This window comes from Seriola dumerili, unplaced genomic scaffold, assembly GCF_002260705.1.
Source record: "Seriola dumerili isolate Sdu_G_001 unplaced genomic scaffold, Sdu_1.0 BDQW01000092.1, whole genome shotgun sequence".
Classification (NCBI taxonomy): domain Eukaryota; kingdom Metazoa; phylum Chordata; class Actinopteri; order Carangiformes; family Carangidae; genus Seriola; species Seriola dumerili.
Genome location: NW_019174347.1, coordinates 196,644 through 216,633, shown reverse-complemented (window position 1 = coordinate 216,633; position 19,990 = coordinate 196,644). Strand labels below are relative to the sequence as shown.

At 41.9% G+C, this 19,990-nt stretch overlaps 1 protein-coding gene across 1 annotated transcript in view; it reads left to right on the top strand.

Annotated features, from left to right (window-relative positions):
- The window catches only part of vwde (von Willebrand factor D and EGF domains), a 33,838-nt gene that overhangs the window by 5,292 nt on the left and 8,556 nt on the right, over nucleotides 1-19,990 (top strand). Inside the window, exons 2-17 of the mRNA XM_022746156.1 lie at nucleotides 5,845-6,086; nucleotides 7,507-7,738; nucleotides 8,878-8,946; nucleotides 10,211-10,440; nucleotides 11,873-11,962; nucleotides 12,258-12,405; nucleotides 12,562-12,776; nucleotides 12,941-13,014; nucleotides 13,239-13,512; nucleotides 13,950-14,146; nucleotides 14,295-15,175; nucleotides 15,500-15,636; nucleotides 16,117-16,281; nucleotides 16,829-16,933; nucleotides 18,063-18,177; nucleotides 19,392-19,648. Coding sequence (XP_022601877.1) covers nucleotides 5,845-6,086; nucleotides 7,507-7,738; nucleotides 8,878-8,946; nucleotides 10,211-10,440; nucleotides 11,873-11,962; nucleotides 12,258-12,405; nucleotides 12,562-12,776; nucleotides 12,941-13,014; nucleotides 13,239-13,512; nucleotides 13,950-14,146; nucleotides 14,295-15,175; nucleotides 15,500-15,636; nucleotides 16,117-16,281; nucleotides 16,829-16,933; nucleotides 18,063-18,177; nucleotides 19,392-19,648 — 3,431 coding nt within the window. The remainder of the gene's footprint in view (nucleotides 1-5,844; nucleotides 6,087-7,506; nucleotides 7,739-8,877; nucleotides 8,947-10,210; nucleotides 10,441-11,872; nucleotides 11,963-12,257; nucleotides 12,406-12,561; nucleotides 12,777-12,940; nucleotides 13,015-13,238; nucleotides 13,513-13,949; nucleotides 14,147-14,294; nucleotides 15,176-15,499; nucleotides 15,637-16,116; nucleotides 16,282-16,828; nucleotides 16,934-18,062; nucleotides 18,178-19,391; nucleotides 19,649-19,990) is intronic.

Here is a 19,990-nt window from a genome sequence, read left to right as displayed (position 1 = left end):
CCTGATGGCTATTCCAGGCTCTCACCAGGTTGACGGTCCAGGAGATTTATGAGGGAGGGGTTGTATCCCTCCTCCGCCTGGGAGTCAAACACATGAGCGTCTCAACAAGACGGTCAGGCACCTTCAGGGAGAGGACAGGAGGAGCAGTCTACGACCTGCACAGCTGTCAGCTTCCCATTGGTTCCCTTTAGACGTGCAGAAGGTTTATTCATCATTAATCACAGAAGATCGTCTTTCTGACTTTATAGAAACTTCACATTTTACCAGAACCGTGCACTTTATTTTAAAAATAGTCTTCCTGTTGATACTTGGCAAAAGCATCAGTCTGAGTTTGAGGCAGCAGCAGTGTCTCTGCAGCAGTCCTGCAGAGCATGAACACCTCACACAGCTCGTATCATACAGTTGTTGTTGAGTAGAAACACTGAGACAGAAAATCAGATCAATCTGTAACTTTTTAAATAATTTGTTAATTGTTTGAGTCACTTTTCAAGCCAAAATACCAAACATTTGCTGCTACCAGCCTCTAAAATATGGATATTTTTCTGCTTTTTCTATCTTTTATATTGTGATAAATTGAATATTTTTGGACATTTCTCGTTATTTTATTGTACTTAATAGGCAAAGGGATGAACTGATAATGAAAATAAATGATATGCAGCCCTGGATTGTAGTAGCATGCAACAAATTAGAAAAATTAATGTTGATTTCTCTTTATAATTGACTGTATATTGGTAATAATGTGATGCAGCATCTCATCTCTCCTCGATGTTTAACTGACTAAATTTAATTCCCTGCATCTTATAATCTTCAGTCACTGCCTCCTGAATTTACTATCTTTTACAATTTAGAAGTGAGCCATCACTTCCTCCGTATCACATTTCCTCCTCCCCAGAGATTAGTTTCAGGTCTTTGACAGAACGATCGGCTCCGGCCAGTGAAACTCCATATCTGAGTAGCAGTGAAAGCGTGAGAATGGAAAGGAGCAGTTTGAAGGGACGTGAATGTGATATCTGACTTATCCAAAATCCCACTCTTTGGCCGAGGCCGCTTCCCTGAAAAATGCAGCATGTGGGCCATCTGTTTTAGTGGTTTGGAGTGGTGACTAATGAAATATCTCTGGCTGCCCAGTAGTGAACCTCCATGATTGGACCTTCAGTCGACTTTTTTCCCTCTAAAACAAATTTCGGTGCAGAAAGTTTTACAGGCTGAGGCTGATTCACCGTATTTATGTTGTATCACATATTTTAATTTGCTCTGAATAACAGATCAGTGTGATTAGAATGAAGAAGATGTGTCCTAAAAGCTTGGACAAATGAGTCACTTTTTGGACGTCCCTACTGTTTGGATAGTCATTAGGTTTATGGTGCTTAACCTGATTAATATGCAGTGAAATGTAATTTTAATTGTGCACAGTAAATCAGGGGTCAACAGACCATTTTGCATGGTCGGTATTTATTTAAGATTTAAAAGTGTTATTTGTCACATGCCAATTTAATGCAGTACAGTGCAATAGTTTTGGACACTTGTCATCTTGTCATCCAGTCCAGATGTTTGGGTTCATCTCCATCATGCAGTACCGCCAGGGAGGCGTCTGATTGGTCCCAAATTAATTCTGCAGAATGAGAACAAGCCCAAACACACAACCAGAGAAATATGTCCACCTCCACAGAGACCTGGTTTCAGCATCATGGAGTCAGTCTGAGATCACATGAAGAGGCAGAGGAACTGTGGCAGGTTCTGCAAGATGCTCAGAACAACCTACCTGCCAAGTACCTGAAAAACTGTGTGCAGGTGTACTGAGGAGAACTGGTGCTGGTGGAAAGACAAAGAGGTCACAGCAAATACTCGTCTGATTTACTTTATATGAAGTTAACTGACAAATAAAAACTACTCATGGCATACTCTTGAGGGTGTGTTAAAATAAAGACAATAAAGAATAATAATTATATTAAAGTTTAAAACTAATTAAAAACACAAATACAAAAGATAAGAAAAACTAGCTGAATATAAATATTATTATAAAGATTAAAAAGTGTTGTGTAGGTCGGCTGTGCTATTTTTCAGTGTCTAAAAATTTAAATATATATATGATGCACTTGTAAGACATGTAAAGGTAGCCCATTACATATATCTATCTAATATAAATATCTATTTATTTAATTACTTGTTTTTTTTACCGTTTTAAATTTGTTTAATTTCTGGGTGAGGGCTACTTCTGTTTTGTTTTTGGGTTTTTTTGCCACTGTATATATTTTATATTTTTCTTTTCCTGAAACATCACCACAAGTAGAAACAAACAAAATCTCTAACACCCACTATTTCTTTTCACACTTTTCAAAGCAAAGTGAGACTCAGAATGAGCAGATTCTGATTCTCATAAACATTTCTGATCGTTCAGAACTGGTATTTGCAGCCACAGTAAATAGTAGTTCGGCCTGTGTGAGGAGTCGTGCAGCTCAGAGGCAGATGTGTGCAGATGTTTGGAGGTCTGGGTCATGAGAAGGTGTCGTACGGCCGATGCCCCTCCTAACACACTGATGCTGCAGCCTGCAGCAGTCTGTGGTCAGCCGCTGCTCTCCGGCGTCTCGGATCAGCCGACAGCTGCTGCAGTCCTCCGGCAACAAGCGACCGTAACGAGTCGCTGTATACACCCGGATCCCCGTCTGCTTCATCTGTTTTGGGTCGGAACTCAGAGAGGGCGGCTGCTCTCCTCTTCCTCCGGGCAGGCTGAGGACTTTTGGTGAATCGGTTCCGGTACTCTCGTGCTGTCCGGTGGCAAAGTCGCGCGCTGGTGACTCCAGGACGATGAGACTTGAAACTCTCCTGAAGCTTCTTCCCTGCGTTGTGTTTTTACTCCCTAACGCAATGCTCGCTCAGACAGGTAAGATCACTCCTCACTAACTCTGTTTGACTGTTTAAATGCGTCACAGTTGTTGTCTGCGCACTGTTTTCACAAGTTTAACCATAAATTGTTCTCTGGTGATGATGATGATGATGATGAAGATGAGGAAAACTCACCATTTACAAACAAAAATGGGATGAAAGTTCAGATTTAATTCCGACAGGCCTTTATCAAAGAGCCCCATGACTCCTCAGGTGGTTTTTGTCCCTCTGCCAAAAAGAAGCTGACCCCTCTTCATCCATCATGTGGCGTCTCATGGTCACAGTGTAATATATTGAGCTGTCACTGGAAAGCAAAGACGAAGCAGTTCACTCTCCTTTCGCCCACATGGGCCTTTGCCTCATGACGGGACGAGGACTCCACGAGTCCGTGTTCAGGTGATGAGGACTGAAGTGACCAGGTGCTGAAGGATGAATGAATGAAGGATGTCTGGTTCGGCTCTGACAGCTACTGTCGTCTCCTTCAGCGGCTCGTCAGCCCGTCACCGCTGTGGCAGACTGTCAGGGTATCACCTTTCACTTGACCTCAGAGGTCAGGGTCAGAAACCCTGGCTGCAGTGGAGCAGAGGCTGGTACTTCTTTCTCACAGCGTGGCGCTGTTTCTTTCTCTCTGGTCATGTGGTCATATTTCAACTTCTGTGGTCAAACGCCATAAGATTCAAGTCTCTCCCCGTCGTTTAACCTCCTTTAAAGTAAAATCCCTCCCTAATTTCCCGCTCCAAGTCATAAATGGTGCCACAATAATCCAGTCCTTAGCTGACTCATTGAGCCCATGTTACATTAGAAAATGTTCAAATGGTTAAAAGATGCAGATGCATGTGAAGTTTTTGGATGACAAAGTTTTTTGTGCATTGAGCTATTGAGGTTAATTAATGGAGCAAATACCTGAGGTGTCAGGAGGTTCAGTAACAATGATGATGCCATGAAATACTGTTTGACAAGCTACAGCTAAATTAACAATTGTCATCATTAAATAAAATTACAAATTAGGTTTGTGTGTACAAGTGTTAAAATACAGTTAAATTGGTTTTAATTAGCTATAACTGCTCAGCCTGGGTTTTGTGTTTCATGAGGCTGGGACTTCTTCTGGTGTCGATTCAAAACATTTCGGCTTCTTGCTCCCAGAGCAGCAGCTTGTATCTCACCCTGCTAGCTATCGTAGCTCGCCAGCCATATAGATGGCAATTTTTAATCCCACCTGCTGACCTCTGATTGGTCAGGTTATTCCATCAAATGGTGGAAATAATCATCAGTGAGAACAATACCAGACTTTTTTTGAATGGATAAAGAAATCTGAGATGTTTGTGATGCGTCAGAGGTCCAGAACCAGGCTAGTTGAAAGGGCCCATGTAGCTCTTTTCGTCACCCTTGGTTAAATGTTTTGCAAACATGTTTTTATATTATTGGCTTTTCTAATCATCTCAGAGCGCTCAAACTGTGTGTTTAAGACTCCCTCTTTAACCTTTAACCTGCTGACCTTTCCTTTCTCTGGACCAGCTCTCCGACTTCCTTCCACTAAGCAAAGTTTTGATTTACTTATGGTATGATCCAAATAAACAGTTGCCCTAAAGCTTGAAATCCACGGTTTTTCTAATGCGCTCATATTAAGCAAAAAGAATGATGTTTCAAACAGTGATACCACAAGCTGATACATGATACAGCTCCTGTGAAACCAAATCTGAAAATGGACCATAAGGACATCAACAGTCACTTCCTGCTCGGGAAATCCATTAATAATAATAATAATGCTGTTAGGTTTGTCTGCAGCTCAGGTCTTCATCATTGTTAGAGAGGTTGTTCTCCTTGTGCTGGTGTCTGAAGGACAGTCTGTCATCATGGTAGTTTATTTAATAAAGACTAGAGGTGAAACATTAGTTGTAGCTCAAACCTGTAATGGGAAAATGGGTGAGAAGGTAATTTACCTTCATAATAGTAAATCTAGTCGTCATCTTGCTCAATGTTCCCAGTAGATCTGTATTAGGTTCAGGGTAAGTCTCCTCTCTGTTTCAGATTTCATGAGACAGCGACGTCTTCTGGTCGGCCAGATGGACTTTAGTTTCATCACACTTCTTTCACTTGTTGACTTCACCGTCACCAGTGTGGACGGACAATCGGACCTTAGGCACAGGCCCCCACATCCTACTTTGGCTCAGGACATTTGACAGTTATTGTCAACAAAGGCTTTGTCCTCGTGGCACCTGGGCCTATCCCTGAGAGGCCTGTTACTTAATCTATCCATGGTCATCAGCCTGTATCTTCATTTTAATTACATGGACAAAAAAAGAAACACAAACAACTGATCAAAGTAAATATTAGGACGTCCTGTCTCTAAGACGAGCTGCAGCAGTGAGCAGATGCGAGCCTTCTTTGAACAGTGTTTAAAGCTTTTAAAGAACTCAAGTTGTTTATATATGTAGATGTATAATCCTGCAGTTTAGTTCAGGACATAATCAGTCTAAATAATGCAAGTGTGCTCACCTGAATGAGCTGTTTCTGTTTCCCGACACTTTCACCTGCTGCTGCAGATGCTTTTAAAGCAAAAGCAGGTGCTACATAAAGTGGGTATTCATTAGACAGTCTGTGTACATTCGCTGTTCCTGACATGAGTTACACTTTTTTCCTACCATGTCTTGCTGTTTTTTGTCATGTTTTCCAAAACCATATTTTTCTCTGTTGTACACTGTTATTCTCTGCTACAAGTCAAGTTTTGCAAAATTGTTTCTCCTATGACTGAATCATTCAGTAAATGTATTCATATCCTAAATGATAACGTCATGCTTTGTCCCTCATGCTGCACCGGGCAGCTCTGCACCTTTTTTATCAGCTTGGAAACTCAATTGGAAATGTTTATCTTGACTATAAACCAGCTGGACAATGAGCGTCCACAATCCACCGTTTGGCTCGCAGAAAGCTTTCCATATATTTGATCATTGGTATTGACAGTCTTGGTGAACATCCAGTGCTTATGTTGTCTCTGGCTGGCTGTACTTGCAGCGCTCCCTCCTGAATGTGCACCAGGCGGCCACTCCGTCCTCCAGAACCCCTACCGCAGCACCACCTTCAGCTCCAGCTGGCTGCAGCAGTCGGCCCTGCAGGACTTCATCTGCGACCATTCCCTCACTCCGGGCTGGTACCAGTTTCAGATTTTTGACAAGCCAGCCAGCATGCCCACTCAGTGTGTGGAGGTAAATCACCTTTTCTGTAGAACACCTTGCAAAGACACAGACACAGACTGGAGGAACAATATTCTGTGATATATTTCACTATGAATTACCTTTTCCATTCATATTTTTTTATTATCGACTAATCTACAGATTATTTTTCTTGATTAATCGATTAGTTGTTTGGTTTAAAAAATGTCTGAGAAATGTTCCCATACTGACATGAAATGGTCAAACTTGAATTCACAGTTCGAGTGTTGGTACAGCTTTTAAAGCCAGAGTCTGGAATTTAACATCACTCAACGATGGCTGAACAAGTAATCAAAGTATTATCGAAATCGTGTTATTGCCAAGTGCAATATCCAAATTGCAGCTGCAAGTTAAATTTGAAACATAAAACATCCCAAATCATATGCTCCAGATGAAAGGGAACGTTCTTTTTTGGTACGAGACCCAACAAAATCATCATCATCATCAATTTTACATGTTTTTCAGTGAAAATAAAACGGAAAAATGACCATTCCAACTGAAACTGTGACTCATATCGCACATATCTGCCAAAATACTCGCAATATGATTTTCTTTTGCATATCGTTCAACCCTACACTCAAGTCTTACTGCAGTTAGCTCAGTGTTTCTTCACTATTTGACCTGAATTGAAAATTAAAATTCTCTTGACCCCCGAAATTAGAGTTTTCATTTTATCACGTCATTAACTTTTTAGCAGCATGTGGTGAGGTCAAGAGGTGTTATATAGACGTGCTGATATATGTTTCTTTTAATTACAAACATCAACACGTCAGGCGGTGAAATCTCCGGAGAGCCCGAGCGTGACCTCGTGTGGAGAAGCTCTGACGTCACCCGGGTGTGATCATCTGTGTGTCAAACAATAACGTGTGTGTTTGATTGTGCAAGCATGGACACACACAGTTATCGGTGTGTGTGTGTGTGTGTGTGTGTGTGTGTGTGTGTGTGTGAGTGTGTACGTATTTATGAAGGAGAGTGCAAGGAGAGCTGGAATGTGTCTCATTTCCTGCGGGCGGCCCGCTGTGAGGAGCCTGCAGGATCCATCTGAAGTGTCAGCCTCTCTCTGCCTTCCCAGGGCATCGCTGCTCTCCACCCCGGGTGATGGATATCCAGAGGAGTGGGGCGGAGGAAGGAAGAGAGGAAGATCGCTGTGAACATGTGTTACATAATAAGGCAATGTCTTTATGATGATGGCGGATAAATGGCCAGATTTGTCAGGCCAAGGAGATTTTCAAAGGGAGATTAACTGACAAACTGTAACTTTGTCAAATACAAATCCAGATTTTTAGTTGTTTTTTTTTTTTAAAGTCAAAGTCCGTTCGTGGAAGTTGTGGTTCATGAGCGTCTTAGATAGTCAAAATATGAGCACTTTCATCAGACTGAATGCTCTCCCCTCTGTCTCTCTCTGAACATCCAGGTGAACCACTGTGGGACCCAGGCCCCTGTGTGGCTCTCTCTGGGTGACGGTGAGACCTTGCCTGGGCCGCTGGAGGTCAGGCAGTTGACGGCCTGCGCTGCGTGGCAGTTATACCCGAGCAGCAGCAAAGACTGCTGCTTGTTCCGCATCCCGGTCACCGTGCGTAACTGTGGAGACTTCTATGTTTACCTGCTGCAGCCCACACAGGGATGCATGGGATACTGCGCTCAGGGTACGTCTGTGCAGAGGATCGGCTCTGACCTGCTCCTTATATATTATACAAACACTGAAAGATGAGTCAACCAGTTAAAGTTTAGATGTGTTTGTATTTGTAAAAGCTTTAACTAAACATGTCATTAAAGACTTGCTAGTTTGTAGCTATGACCTGCAGCTGGTACTGTTTATCCGTCACTGTCACTGTGTGCCAGTGTGAGACAGAGCTATATAATCTCTCTGAGTGTGAGTTTGAGAGGTTGAAGTCTCCCAGTTGGACTGGCAGTTTCTCCAAGTGCAAATCTCATGTGTATAAATTCATTCTTAACATTTTGCCTGGTTCCTCTCAGAGGATCAGGCTGCTTGTTTCCCACTATATTTCCCACTATAGACAATAATATCTCTAATATTGCTGTAAGCCTTCATTATGTGGTGTGATGCTTTGAATGCTCACAATTCTTGAACTACTATTTATCACAACAGGTCATCATCAGCAATTCTTACAAGTCCATAACCTTTTACATAAGGACTTAAAGTCTATTAAATGAGACTTTTTGAAACTGGAGACAGGGTTTACATCCTGAGTCCTGTGTGTGGTTAGATTAAGGCGACAAAACCACTTTGGTTAAGGTTTGAGGTTTTGGTCAAATCTTACAAAGTGAACAGATCGTGTTTACAATACAACAACCTTTCTCTAAACCTGCTGTGAGATCCAAAACATACCCTTAAAATAATGTTACTCAGGCTTAAGTTGCCTTGAGCCGGTGCTGATTTTCAAGAACAGATGTTGGATGGAAGAAAAAATTGAATATGTTGCTTTGAAACATTTTGTAAATGCATTCAGTATAAAAAAGATTACATTGGAGTTATGAGTGTGGGGCTTTCCATTGCTTTCTAGGATACAACATCTAAGCATTTATTCTGGCAGCAGAGCCAACTCAAAATGTTGAGAGACACATTAAAGGTGAACACAAAACTGCAGCCTTATCAGAAGAATTGCACACTCACTTAAACTAAACTGTTCCCCAGATAAGATCTTTGAAACAAAGTACATGTTGGCACCAAACTCACAGTCTCCTCTCTGCCATGAATACTCTTGTATGTTAATTAATCTTGATTTACAGTTGACTGTTATTACTGCTCTGTTCGCCCTATCAGAGATGTCCGACACTTTACCCACAACGCCCTGCGGCCCTGACGAGGTGAACGTCGATGGAACATGTAAAAGTGAGGATCCTGCTGCCGTGTTTATGGCCTACGCTTGTCTCCTCATGTTAGGTCAAACAGCAAAACAATCAGGAGGTCAGGGAGTTGCCATGCGGTCAGGAATGCACCACCGGCCCCCTCACCGCTCCTCTTAATGAGCTGAGCATGTGCTCCGGCGTCCGCTGGGCCTTGTCTCCATGGTGACGGCCCTCGGCCAGGACGTGAATTATGCCAAGGCAGGTTTTAGGAAGCTGGCAGAGGTGGAAAGAAGGAGGAGGGAAGGTTTAATTAGAGATAGATGAAAGATCCCTGAATGCGTTCATTAACTTGTTTTAAATAATGGAATCCAGGTTGCTGTGATTCCTGAGCTTGCAAACCTTGCTGAATATTTTCTGGCTTCAGCTGCTCATATAAATGAATTCATATTCCTCAACTTCAGTTACTTTCCTCTGCATAACCATTTGCTGCAATTTATGTTGAAGTAGCAGCGGTGTTACTCTCCCAGAGAGGGAGCTTTTTTTTTGTTACTGAATCTACCTGGAGTTGAAATTAGCACCAGTCTCCAGTCAAATGTTAGTAAATTATGTTTTTATAGTAGTTAATATGATAGAGGCAGTAAACAAAAAAAGTAAGATCCTACTGGACCCACAATAAAAAAAAAAGCTCTCTGAACATAGACTATATGGACAAATATACTGTATATGGACATCAAAACTCATTACGTTAAAATCATTATGAAACTGGTTATCACAAAAAACTAGAAACACCATGTTAACTGCGATACTATTTGTAAACGTATGCCAGTTTTTTCTTGGTAAACAGCTCATATTTAATGATAAATTGTAGATATGCATCTTTACAACCAAGAGCACAGTCGTGCACTGCCTTAACTTTGAATAATGTTAAATTCTAGCATCATTTGTCATTCAGTTATTATTATTTTCCTTGAAATAGAGTTTGAGGATTTTATTTCCAGCCCTGAGTCTTGTTCGCAGTCTTCCTTTCAGGCTGCAGGTACAAACATCCACCCATCAGAGTGTAGATTAGTCTGTAGCCTGAGAGCAAATCACAGGGCAAATTAAGTCAGCAAAACATTTACTACTGCTGTCAAAGATAAATTGCTGTGAATGCAGGAATAACTGAAAGTTTAACAATACTGTTTAGACAATAAATCAAAATGGCAAGATTTCTTTATGGGCATATAGTGTATACTCAAACCACGCATACATAAACATAATCTCAGACCCCACTAATCTACCTACTGTTTCTGCTTCTCCCCTGTCAGACAAGCATCCTCCCGCTCCCTCTGTACCAGTCATTGTCTCCCAGCTGACAGGTAACACCGTCTACCTGAAGTGCAGCTTTGACAGCAGCTCCAGGAGCTCCCTGGGTTACGTGGTTGCCTGGTCTCGTCTCTCACCTGAGGGCAGGAAGGAGGAGCTAAAACAGGAGACCACCATCCAGACCTCCGTCTTCATCGAGCTGGACGGCTTCAACCTCCGTCTGGGGGACAAGGTCTGATGAAAGGCTACAGTGGTTTAAGTTGGTTTCAAGATGAGTTCCCACTTAGTCAAGAACTAAAGAGGGATAAACCCGAAACAAGAGCACGAACAACAACAAATGAAGTCTGTTTTCTCCAATAAAAGACGAGAAAATGGCTAATACGGTTCTTGCAAATATGCAGAGATAGTAGTAGTTTCAACATTTAATTAATTCAGTGACAACATTTTATTTATAGCACATTATCCGGCTGTGGCATTTCTTAACAACGGGCTAAAAGAAACAGTTAGGACTAATTTAGAGTTGAGTTCATTTCGTACAAGCCTGAAACGAATTTAAGCTAGCTCCCGTTGCTAGCTTACTTCAGGCTAAACTAGTTTTAGCATCGGCTAAAAACAACACTGCTATCTTTAGCTTATTCGATGATATGGAAAGCTAGTTAAGGTTCAAGGTTGATTTAACTTAATTTCAGGCAGGTGGGGAGGTTAACTTAGCACTGGCTAACTGTACCGGCTAATAACAGCGTCGCTGTCTGTAGTTAAGTGTCATGTCAGAGCAAAGAATCAAAGCTAACAGTCGGGGCTAACTTAACGTTATTTAAAGCGTATTTTTATGAAATAAGGTTACCCCAGTGTTTAACTGTTTCCTAAATTTTATATATTGATTTTATTAGCAATGATCTAATAATAATATCGCAAACTAAAAATTAACAGTAATGGCTAATTTCCCCTCAGTTGTCTTGGAAATGAACTCAAAGCTAACTGTTTGCTATCTTTAGCTTAGCGTTATTAGCACTGGGCTAATACTGACCCTGGGCTAATGGCAGCTAACAGTCAGGACTAACTTAACCTCATTTCAGGCTTGTATTTATGAAATAATGTTAATGAGGTGGACAGACACATTATGATATTTTAACGTTGTTATATTCGTGGAAGAGAACTATCAAAATTTAACAGTGAAGGTGATTCCGGGATAAATTGGGGTCTGGAAAAAATCTGAACAGATCAGAAAAATTAAAGCCTAATTTCAGTGAATATATCAGTATAGCATTCCTGTGACAATTGACTTTCCATTCTTTTGGAAGTAAGACATACTGTAAATCAAGTATGTGGCAGCAGAGACCGAAGCTATTATTGAAATATGTCAACATGTCGTTTTGTTTTACTGTCCACTGGTCATGTGCGTGACCTGGAACTATAACCCTTCCTAATAAACTTTTTATACATCCAGGATTTTTCCCCTTTATTTGCTATGTGGTTCCTTCTGCTCTTTCTCTCTCTCTGCCTTTCTGTCATATTTATTTCTAGACTAGCTTTACTAGCATGACCTTGATTAATTTCAGTATTGTCAAAGCAGGATGTGCAGGGTTTACATTGTAAACGTGTGCACATTACTACATAGTATATTATAGTAAAAGAAAGAAAACAAATCTCTCTCCCTCTCTCAGATTTACTGTTCCAGCTCCAGTTTCTTCTTGGACTCGCCCGACGTCCGTGGTGCTTCAGTGGAAAGTCAGGAGTTTTTTGCTGGGATCAGGGTATATCACAGTAATCTGAAATCTTACAACTTTGTTTGTGTGATGTATGTGAATGACCATGGCTATATTTTTTGAGCAAAGAGAGATCATTTATTTGTTTTTGAATGTGTGTCTGTGTCACTATATTTCTGTATAAGTGATTGTACCGTGAATATTTTATACTTAGGGTGGGTGGCCATCGACCGGTTGGGTTGAGAGACTGTTTGCCTTTAACACCTCTCTCTGAATGTCATGTGTTTCTGAATATCATGTGTAAAATGGCTGACCACTCTTCTTTTTTGACTGTTATGTGCAGCTAAGACCTGAGGTGAGCAGTGTACCTGAGGATGGGAGACTGTATGAGTTGGTGGTGGAGAGCACAGTTCCTGTCCCATGTCTGGAAGAGTCTTCCTCCTCTATGGAGCAGTGCACTCTGTCGCTGCAGCTCAGCACAAGCAGTCGGGGTGAGAAACAGAGAAACCTGTGAAAGGATCTAATATATGCTCAATAACAGCAGACAAAGGGTTAAGTAAAACTGCTGTGGAAATAGAACTGCTGTTCTATCTATCTGTTTTATCACCCTGTAAATAGATTAAACCTAAATCCTTGTTGTGTTGCAGATGAGGGAGTGTTGGGTGCAGATCTGTCTCTGTCCTCCTGTGTGGTGGAGCTGTCCCGGAGCCCCTGTAGGGACGGGGTTTGTGGCCGAGCTGGGATCCACTTCAGCCCAATCACTGACTTTGTCAAAGATGGCAACAGGACAACTCAGGTCTCTGTCAAAGCCATCGTCACACAAAACTTTCTCTGGAGCGGATACTCACCAGAACCTGTTGAGGTAAACAGATCAAACTGTCTGGGGGGTTGTTGATGGTTTATTAATTCACAAGGCTTCAGTTTTTATATATTAGTAGCTGCTTACATCATCATTGTTGCATTTGTTGGTTGCACGTGTCTGTAGTGTGATCCTGTATTTTATTTTAATTGCTCTCACATTTTCAGATAACAGTAAAGGATGTTCCCTCAGCCTATTGCTACTCCTTCACTGATCCTCACATCATCACATTTGATGGCAGGTACTTCAGTCTCTTATTCAGTTAATCAGGAAAGATGTGTCATACACTTTGTTATATTTAATTGCAGTTTAACAGATTAAACTGCATGTGTGAATTTTGAATTGTACATAATGAATAATGGCTTTTCTCTGTTTTTGCACTGTAGCTGCAAATATCTAATGATCCAAGGTTCAGGAACCAGAAGGAAAACAATTCTCTTAATATTTTTCTTTGTTTACTCACAGGCACTATGAGAGCTACCAAATAGGCACCTTTGTTCTGTATAAGAGCACTGTCTGGCCGTTTGAAGTCCACGTTCGTCAGTGGGAGTGCGGCAGCGTGATGCATGCTGCCTCGTGCGTGTGCGGCTTCGTGGCGAGGGACGGCGGCGATGTCATCGCTTTTGACATGTGCAGTGGGGAAATGGGTGAAACCAAACCTCATCTGTCTGTGAAGAACAGGGACTTGAGCAAGAGCGGCATTCGGATAACGGAGTCCTACCAGGGGCGCAAAGTCACTGTGAGTGAAGACGAGTCAGACACAAATAAAAAATATAATATATGAAATTGCTCCATTTTGACAGCGCTTTAGTTCACTTACATTATCATATTTTGACCAACATTTGACCAACATTCATTCATTCATTATTATTCAGTTATTATTATCATTGCATTTTTACGGGGAAAAAATCACACTTTTGTACCTACTTACACCCCCACCAACTTCCAGAGCACTTTCAGAAAGATTTAAAGCTGTTTCAAAACATTAATACTGAGGTTGGTGTATAAAATATGTAAATATGACTGAGAAGAAGACCCCTTATCCCCTACAAAGACTAAAACAAATCTGTTGAAATCTGTACAAGTCGATTGACTAAGACTACCTCGGTTTCAAAATGTGATAACCTAATTTAGCTGCTGCTTGTTACTGAAGATAAGATATTCTTTTATCTGCAGATGACCTTCTCATCCGGAGCGTTTGTTCGTGCAGACGTGTCTAACTGGGGAATGAGTCTGACGCTGAGAGCTCCCAGTTCAGACTGGAGTCACACTGAGGGTCTGTGTGGGACCTACGACGGACAGTCAGACAATGACTTCCACTCAGCACGGGGCGCCACACTGGAGGATCTGCATGCTTTTATCTCTGAGTGGAGGTTAGTTTTGTTATTTTGCTTTAGTTAGTTAGGATACAACAGTTGATGTATGTATTATGATTATTTGCAGATTTCTTCAGGAATTTGCACAGTAAAACCCTCTTTCCTCTTCACTGACATCTTTTTCTTTTTTTTTTTCCTGTGTCAGACTCCCTCCAGGCTCCAGCCTGTTTGACACCGTGCCATCCCATCTGAGTACACTGAGCCCCCGCAAGTACTGTACCTGTCAGACAGAGCCCCACCTCTCCTCTCCGAGAGTACGATCCCAACCAGTCACCTCCTCTGACTCCACCTGCTCTCATTATGGCAACGTGCATCTCCTCAGTGTCATCCCCACTCTGGACGTCACGGCCGAGTACATCGGCTCAGTGGAGCTACTCAGAGGAAATGAAAGACAGTCGCTGCCTCCGGGTCACTCCACCCAAAACACCCAGGATCAAGGTGTTGACGCTCAGCTGCGTGAAAAAGGCTTCAGCTTTAGAGCCTCCAGGGATGAGGCTTTGACCTCAGCCCAGCACCGGCGGCGCAGGGGGAGGCGGCAGACCCACCGTTACATTTCTAACTCCCCACATCAAAGCCTCAGTCAGTCTGACTTAGAGGGCTTTACCTACTTCTTCCCAGAGGACCACGAACCGGCAGTTCAACCAGACTCCTCCCCAACATGGCCCACACCTTCTGGCCTCACCGAGCAGCAGGCCCGGGATCAGTGCCAGCAGACTGTGGCACACTCAGGCATTGCTATAGGTTGCGGGCGCCTACTAGAGGAGTCACTAGTTAGCCACGCTGTGACTATGTGTGTTACTGACCTACAGCTGAAGGATGAGACGTCATGGCTGAATGCAACGCTGCCACTGCTGGAGAACGAGTGTGAGAGGAGGCTGGTGGAGGAGAGGAGGAGAGAAGAAGAGCACCAGGACGTTCTGGCCGTCCTCAAGTGTCCCAATCTGTGCAACGGGAACGGCCAGTGCTCGGAGTGGGGTTGTGTGTGCTTCCCGGGATTTGGGTCCTATGACTGCAGCGTGCTGTCTGGTAACATACTAAACACAGACCAACACAAACACACACCTGGCTAGAAAAAAAGCATCTGTTTTTTATGTTCATAGAGCAGCAGGTTAAAGCTACAGCTTGTAGCGGATTAGAATAAAAACAGATCTGCACCCGCACCACAACACCTTTTTAAGTTATCTCTGTTTCTAGCCTACTTGTAATACATTTAACAGTTGGACTTTGACTTTTCTGGACCTCTGTGATGACAGATGTATGACGGAGAGACATATGGTTTGTGATTCTGACTGAATTCCTAGCTCTAACAGTCCGTGCTTGTCTGCGCTTTTTCTTGTGTATGTTGTGAAGACCAGATCCCAGAGATCACCGAGTTGGAGAAGGAGGGTCTGTGTGACGTCCGACAGGGAGACTGCTCCGCCATCCAGGTCTACGGTCAAGGCTTCAAGGACTCCTACGAGCTCAAGTGTGAGTTTGTTAAAGAAAAGGTACTTTTAGTTTGTTTTATTAATTAAAATCAAAAAAAGAAACATGAAACTTCCATGTTCTTGTGTGTTATTCTCCGAAATGCATCGCTAATTATTACACGTCTATGTTCAGCTCCGGATCTTTACTAAAACTGTAGAAAGGCAATGCAACAAGCTGTTAACACAAAACTGATGCATCCAGCAGATGTAGCGCAACATTGGCATTCACTTAATCTCCAGTGACTAAGCTGCCTGTTCTCGTGACCTTGTGTCTCCCTGTATAAGCCCCTTTCTTAATGTAATGCTCTGATCAGCATTAAACTGACCGATGTCAACAGGTGATTTATACTTGATTCCCAGTTGACATCTGTACTTTCATCTCCTTTTTTTCTCTCTCCTTCGTCTCTCTCGTTCCCTACTTTACCCCTTTTCTCTTGCCTTTCCTGTTCTCATCTCTAATGTCTGTCTCTGCCTTCGCCTCCTTCTGTGCCTCTGGTCAAGTTTGTGGATGGAGACTGGGTTCTGGACGAGCCCCAGTTTGTCCTGGCCACCTTTCTGGATGTGACGGCCCTGGAGTGCCAGCTCCCCCTGGAGGACGGTCGGACTCCTTCAAGCCTGGACCTGGAGACGGTGATAAACAGACCACTGGCCCGCTGGCAGATCAAAGTTAGTCACATCTGGTGAAACTACTGTGAAATCAAGAATACGTTAACTCACTCTCACTCACTTTTATTTGTCTTTTGTCTCCCCCCACTCCCTCCACAGTTTCATAAATATGAAACTCTATTCTTATTTTGCAAGATGTCAGAATGCTCCCACAGTAAATCTGCACTGGGGTAATTGGAAGCAGACAGATGTGAAAGTTAGTTTTCATTATTTGGCTGCTGGAGTGGAAAGGGTCCACAGAGTGCAGCTGGAGCTTTTCCTGTTTTAACTGGGTTTAAGAGGAAAATAGACTCAGCACTTTGAAACAGTGCAGATCCAAAGTGCCATCAGCAAAGTGCATAAAACAAATTAGTGTGTGGGAACAACTTTCTCCCTGAGGAGGACCTTTCCAGGGCCACAGTGCCCCCAGTTCATATTGCCTCTTATGTGTATTGCTTCTTTTAAGTATTTGAGTAGTCAAAAATGACCCATTGTGAACAACTGTTGTTCAGTTTATTTGTTTAATTTTCCCAGTGATCCACAGTAAACACCTCTCCTCTGATGGCAGGTATCTAATGACGGCTACAGCTACAGTAACGCCAAGATACTGACTCTGTACGATGGAGCCTGTCAGATCTGCAGCCTCAACACCGAAATTCTCTGTACCCTGAGGGTAAGACATCCTCCTGATTTTAATTTAATATATGGATCAAAAAGTAGCACTATCTCCGAAGATAAATTTTCCTCTCAGCCTGCATCCTTCATCCTGCAACATCTTCAGCTGAACTCTCGACCTGAAACTTCTGCATCTGGTTTCAAAGCTCTGCTGCCCTCTGTTCCTGGTGAATTCAAGAATAAATGAAATAAAATACGGAAAATAAATAAATTTACATTTCTGATGTTCGTAAGAATCAGCAATGAATTATCCCAGTACAAACATGGAACTTTAAGGAATTCAGATGTGCATTTAGATCTGTATTCAAGTGCCCTAAAATATGTAGCAAAGTAGGGCTGCAACAAACAGCTGCAACACGAGCAGGAACAGCAAATGTTTAGCATTTAAATGATTAATAAATCAACAAAATTGCCAATTATTTTTTTGTTGATTGACTAAATGTTTTATTAACTAATCTGACTGACAAACAAAGCATTTTCCTGTATTGCTGAAAATGAAGAGACGACAGTTAAATCTTGCGTCTCGCTTCTGCTGCCGCTATTTACAAAACACTTAACTGTGTGTGTTTGACGCTTAAACCTGATTTGACTAAATATCAAGAGAAGTTTTCACTTACAGACGCAGTGATCGGCAACTTCCAACAGAAAGGTGCAAGTTTGTGGCAGGAGAGTAACTCAGAATAGAAAATATATATTTAGGCACAATGCAAAGAAATCAGTATGAGGTGCTGCATTAAATTCTCTGTGTTGGTTTGAGGGGAAAAAAGAAGTATAATAAAGTTTTTTTTCTGTGTATCATTGAACAATGATGCCGACCACGTGTTCTGCAGCGGAGTGAACATTCATCATGCAACTGTCAACCGTAATGGTACAATCACTGATCTGTTTGTGAGTTAGTGTTGCTGAATGTCTGAGGTGAAACACAGGAAACAATCAGGTTTGTTTCCCTCGAACCAAATGTGTTGTTTGTTTCAACAAAACCGACCCTGTTCTCTTGGTGGCGTGTTCTGTCTGCGTGTCACTGAGGCAGGTCAGCATGTTTCATGTTAACAAAGGTAGTTTGTTCCAGATAGAAATAAACACTGAGGTTATTTATTTTTTTACAGTGTATTTTCTTTGCTTCCCAGGAGAAAACCTGCAACATTGACGGTCTATGTTACAGTGAGGGAGAGTCCAATCCCAGCAGCCCTTGCCTCACATGTCGGCCGGACTCGTCCAAACACACATGGTCCATAGCAGAGAGTACGTACACAGCAATGTCAGCGTCTTTAATCTGGTTTGTCTCACAGCTCGTGCACATTTAACAGCACAGAGAAAGTGTAAACTAGACCCAGCACTGTGTAAGGCTGAGAAAGCCGTCACTGCCTCAGTGGAGCTGAGGCTGGATAGCCATCGCTGAGTTTTGTGGCTGGTAGCCGCTCGGGGCTGTTTGGATAATTTGTCAGCAGCTCTGTGCAGATTGGAGCCATTGAAGTTGCTTGAGTCCCCCGGCGCTGACATGAGGAGAGCTTACCTCATTGTTACACTTTCTGACCAACTTTACTTCTTCAACTTAAAGTAGGTCAAACGGTGCTGTGCTCCGACCGCAGGAAGGGACAAAATACGTGGCATGAACTTGACAGGAGTTACAGGATAATGATGACAGACAAGGTGATATTGATTAGACTGATTATATATATACTCATTAATATGTTTGATATTTGATTTTTGAGGCTAATTCTGATATTTGAGAGTTAAAAAATATGAGAACAGTATTTTTTTATAATATAATATTTTACATTAACAGTTAACATAAGAAAACATTTTCTTAATCATGAGTTTTTACTAAGATATGTAGTGAGTGGGACATTTGTCATTTGAAGAAGTAACCCTAACAACAAATATTATAAATTAACAAACGGTTAATCATGCTGGAAATCAAAGTATTATCAATAACCAGAGTGTGATGTTGGCACTGCCTCTCTCTCTCATGTCATGTCCTGTAAGCTCTCTACTAGCTTTTTTGAATAAAGGCAATAAAAACTATGAACAACAACAAATATGCTACAAAAATATACTAATGTTGAGATTAGAAAAATAAGATTGTAAAAATATGTAAAAATACAGCTGATAAAGAAAACTGAATAAATTATAGAAGAATTATAATAAACAGAAAAATTAAGTTCTGTGCTGTGCAGGCAAGACTCTATATTATGAACAAGAAATTAGTTTTTTATAGTTAGAATAGCAATATAATATCTGGGCTCTGTCGAAATGTCTACGAGGCAGAAGTCTTATGTAAAAATTAACCCTTTTATCAGCTTGTAACACAGCAGCCTAAAGAGAGACAAGATAGATTTGTTCCGTCTGTATTATGCTGTGGTTGTTTTTGCAGAGTGTGGTTTATGTCCTTTAGTCCTCATTCACATATTTAACCACACTCACTTGCTTTTTCCCACCTTTGTATCCCCCATCAGAGAACGCGCCCCCGGTGCTGCAGTCTCTGCCGTTTGGTCTGCGGTCCTTCAAGGGGGAGAACTTCATCTACCAGCTACAAGCTGAGGACCCCGAGGGCTCGGCGGTTCTCTTCACCCTGATATCGAGTCCCGAAGGTGCATCTCTGTCTGCGGCCGGCCTGCTGATGTGGAAGGCCACAGCCGAAACTACAGACACGCACACGTTCCACTTCACCGTGACGGACGACTGTAACGCTGAGACCAGAGCCTCTGTGCAGGTACTGCTGGGTTTGTTTTTCTTTTATGTGTCGTGCTGTGACCCGAACAGACTTCCTTTTACAAGTGTTGAAGTTTTCTTACAAATATAGTATGAAGTATCAGTATGTTTGAGAAGTGGAATTACAAAATAAATACAATATAATGAAAACATAAGCCTGAATAGATCATTATTTTATTTTCTGATAGTTTATACAGGTGTGAAAAATACAATTATACATGTGATAATGTAAAAAATTATATAGAATTAATCAGACATCATGAATGAGGCGTTTTTCAAAATAAATAAGTCACTGTAAGTGAAGCTGACACTGTGAGAAGCTGTTCCTTGTCTAAAAACATTT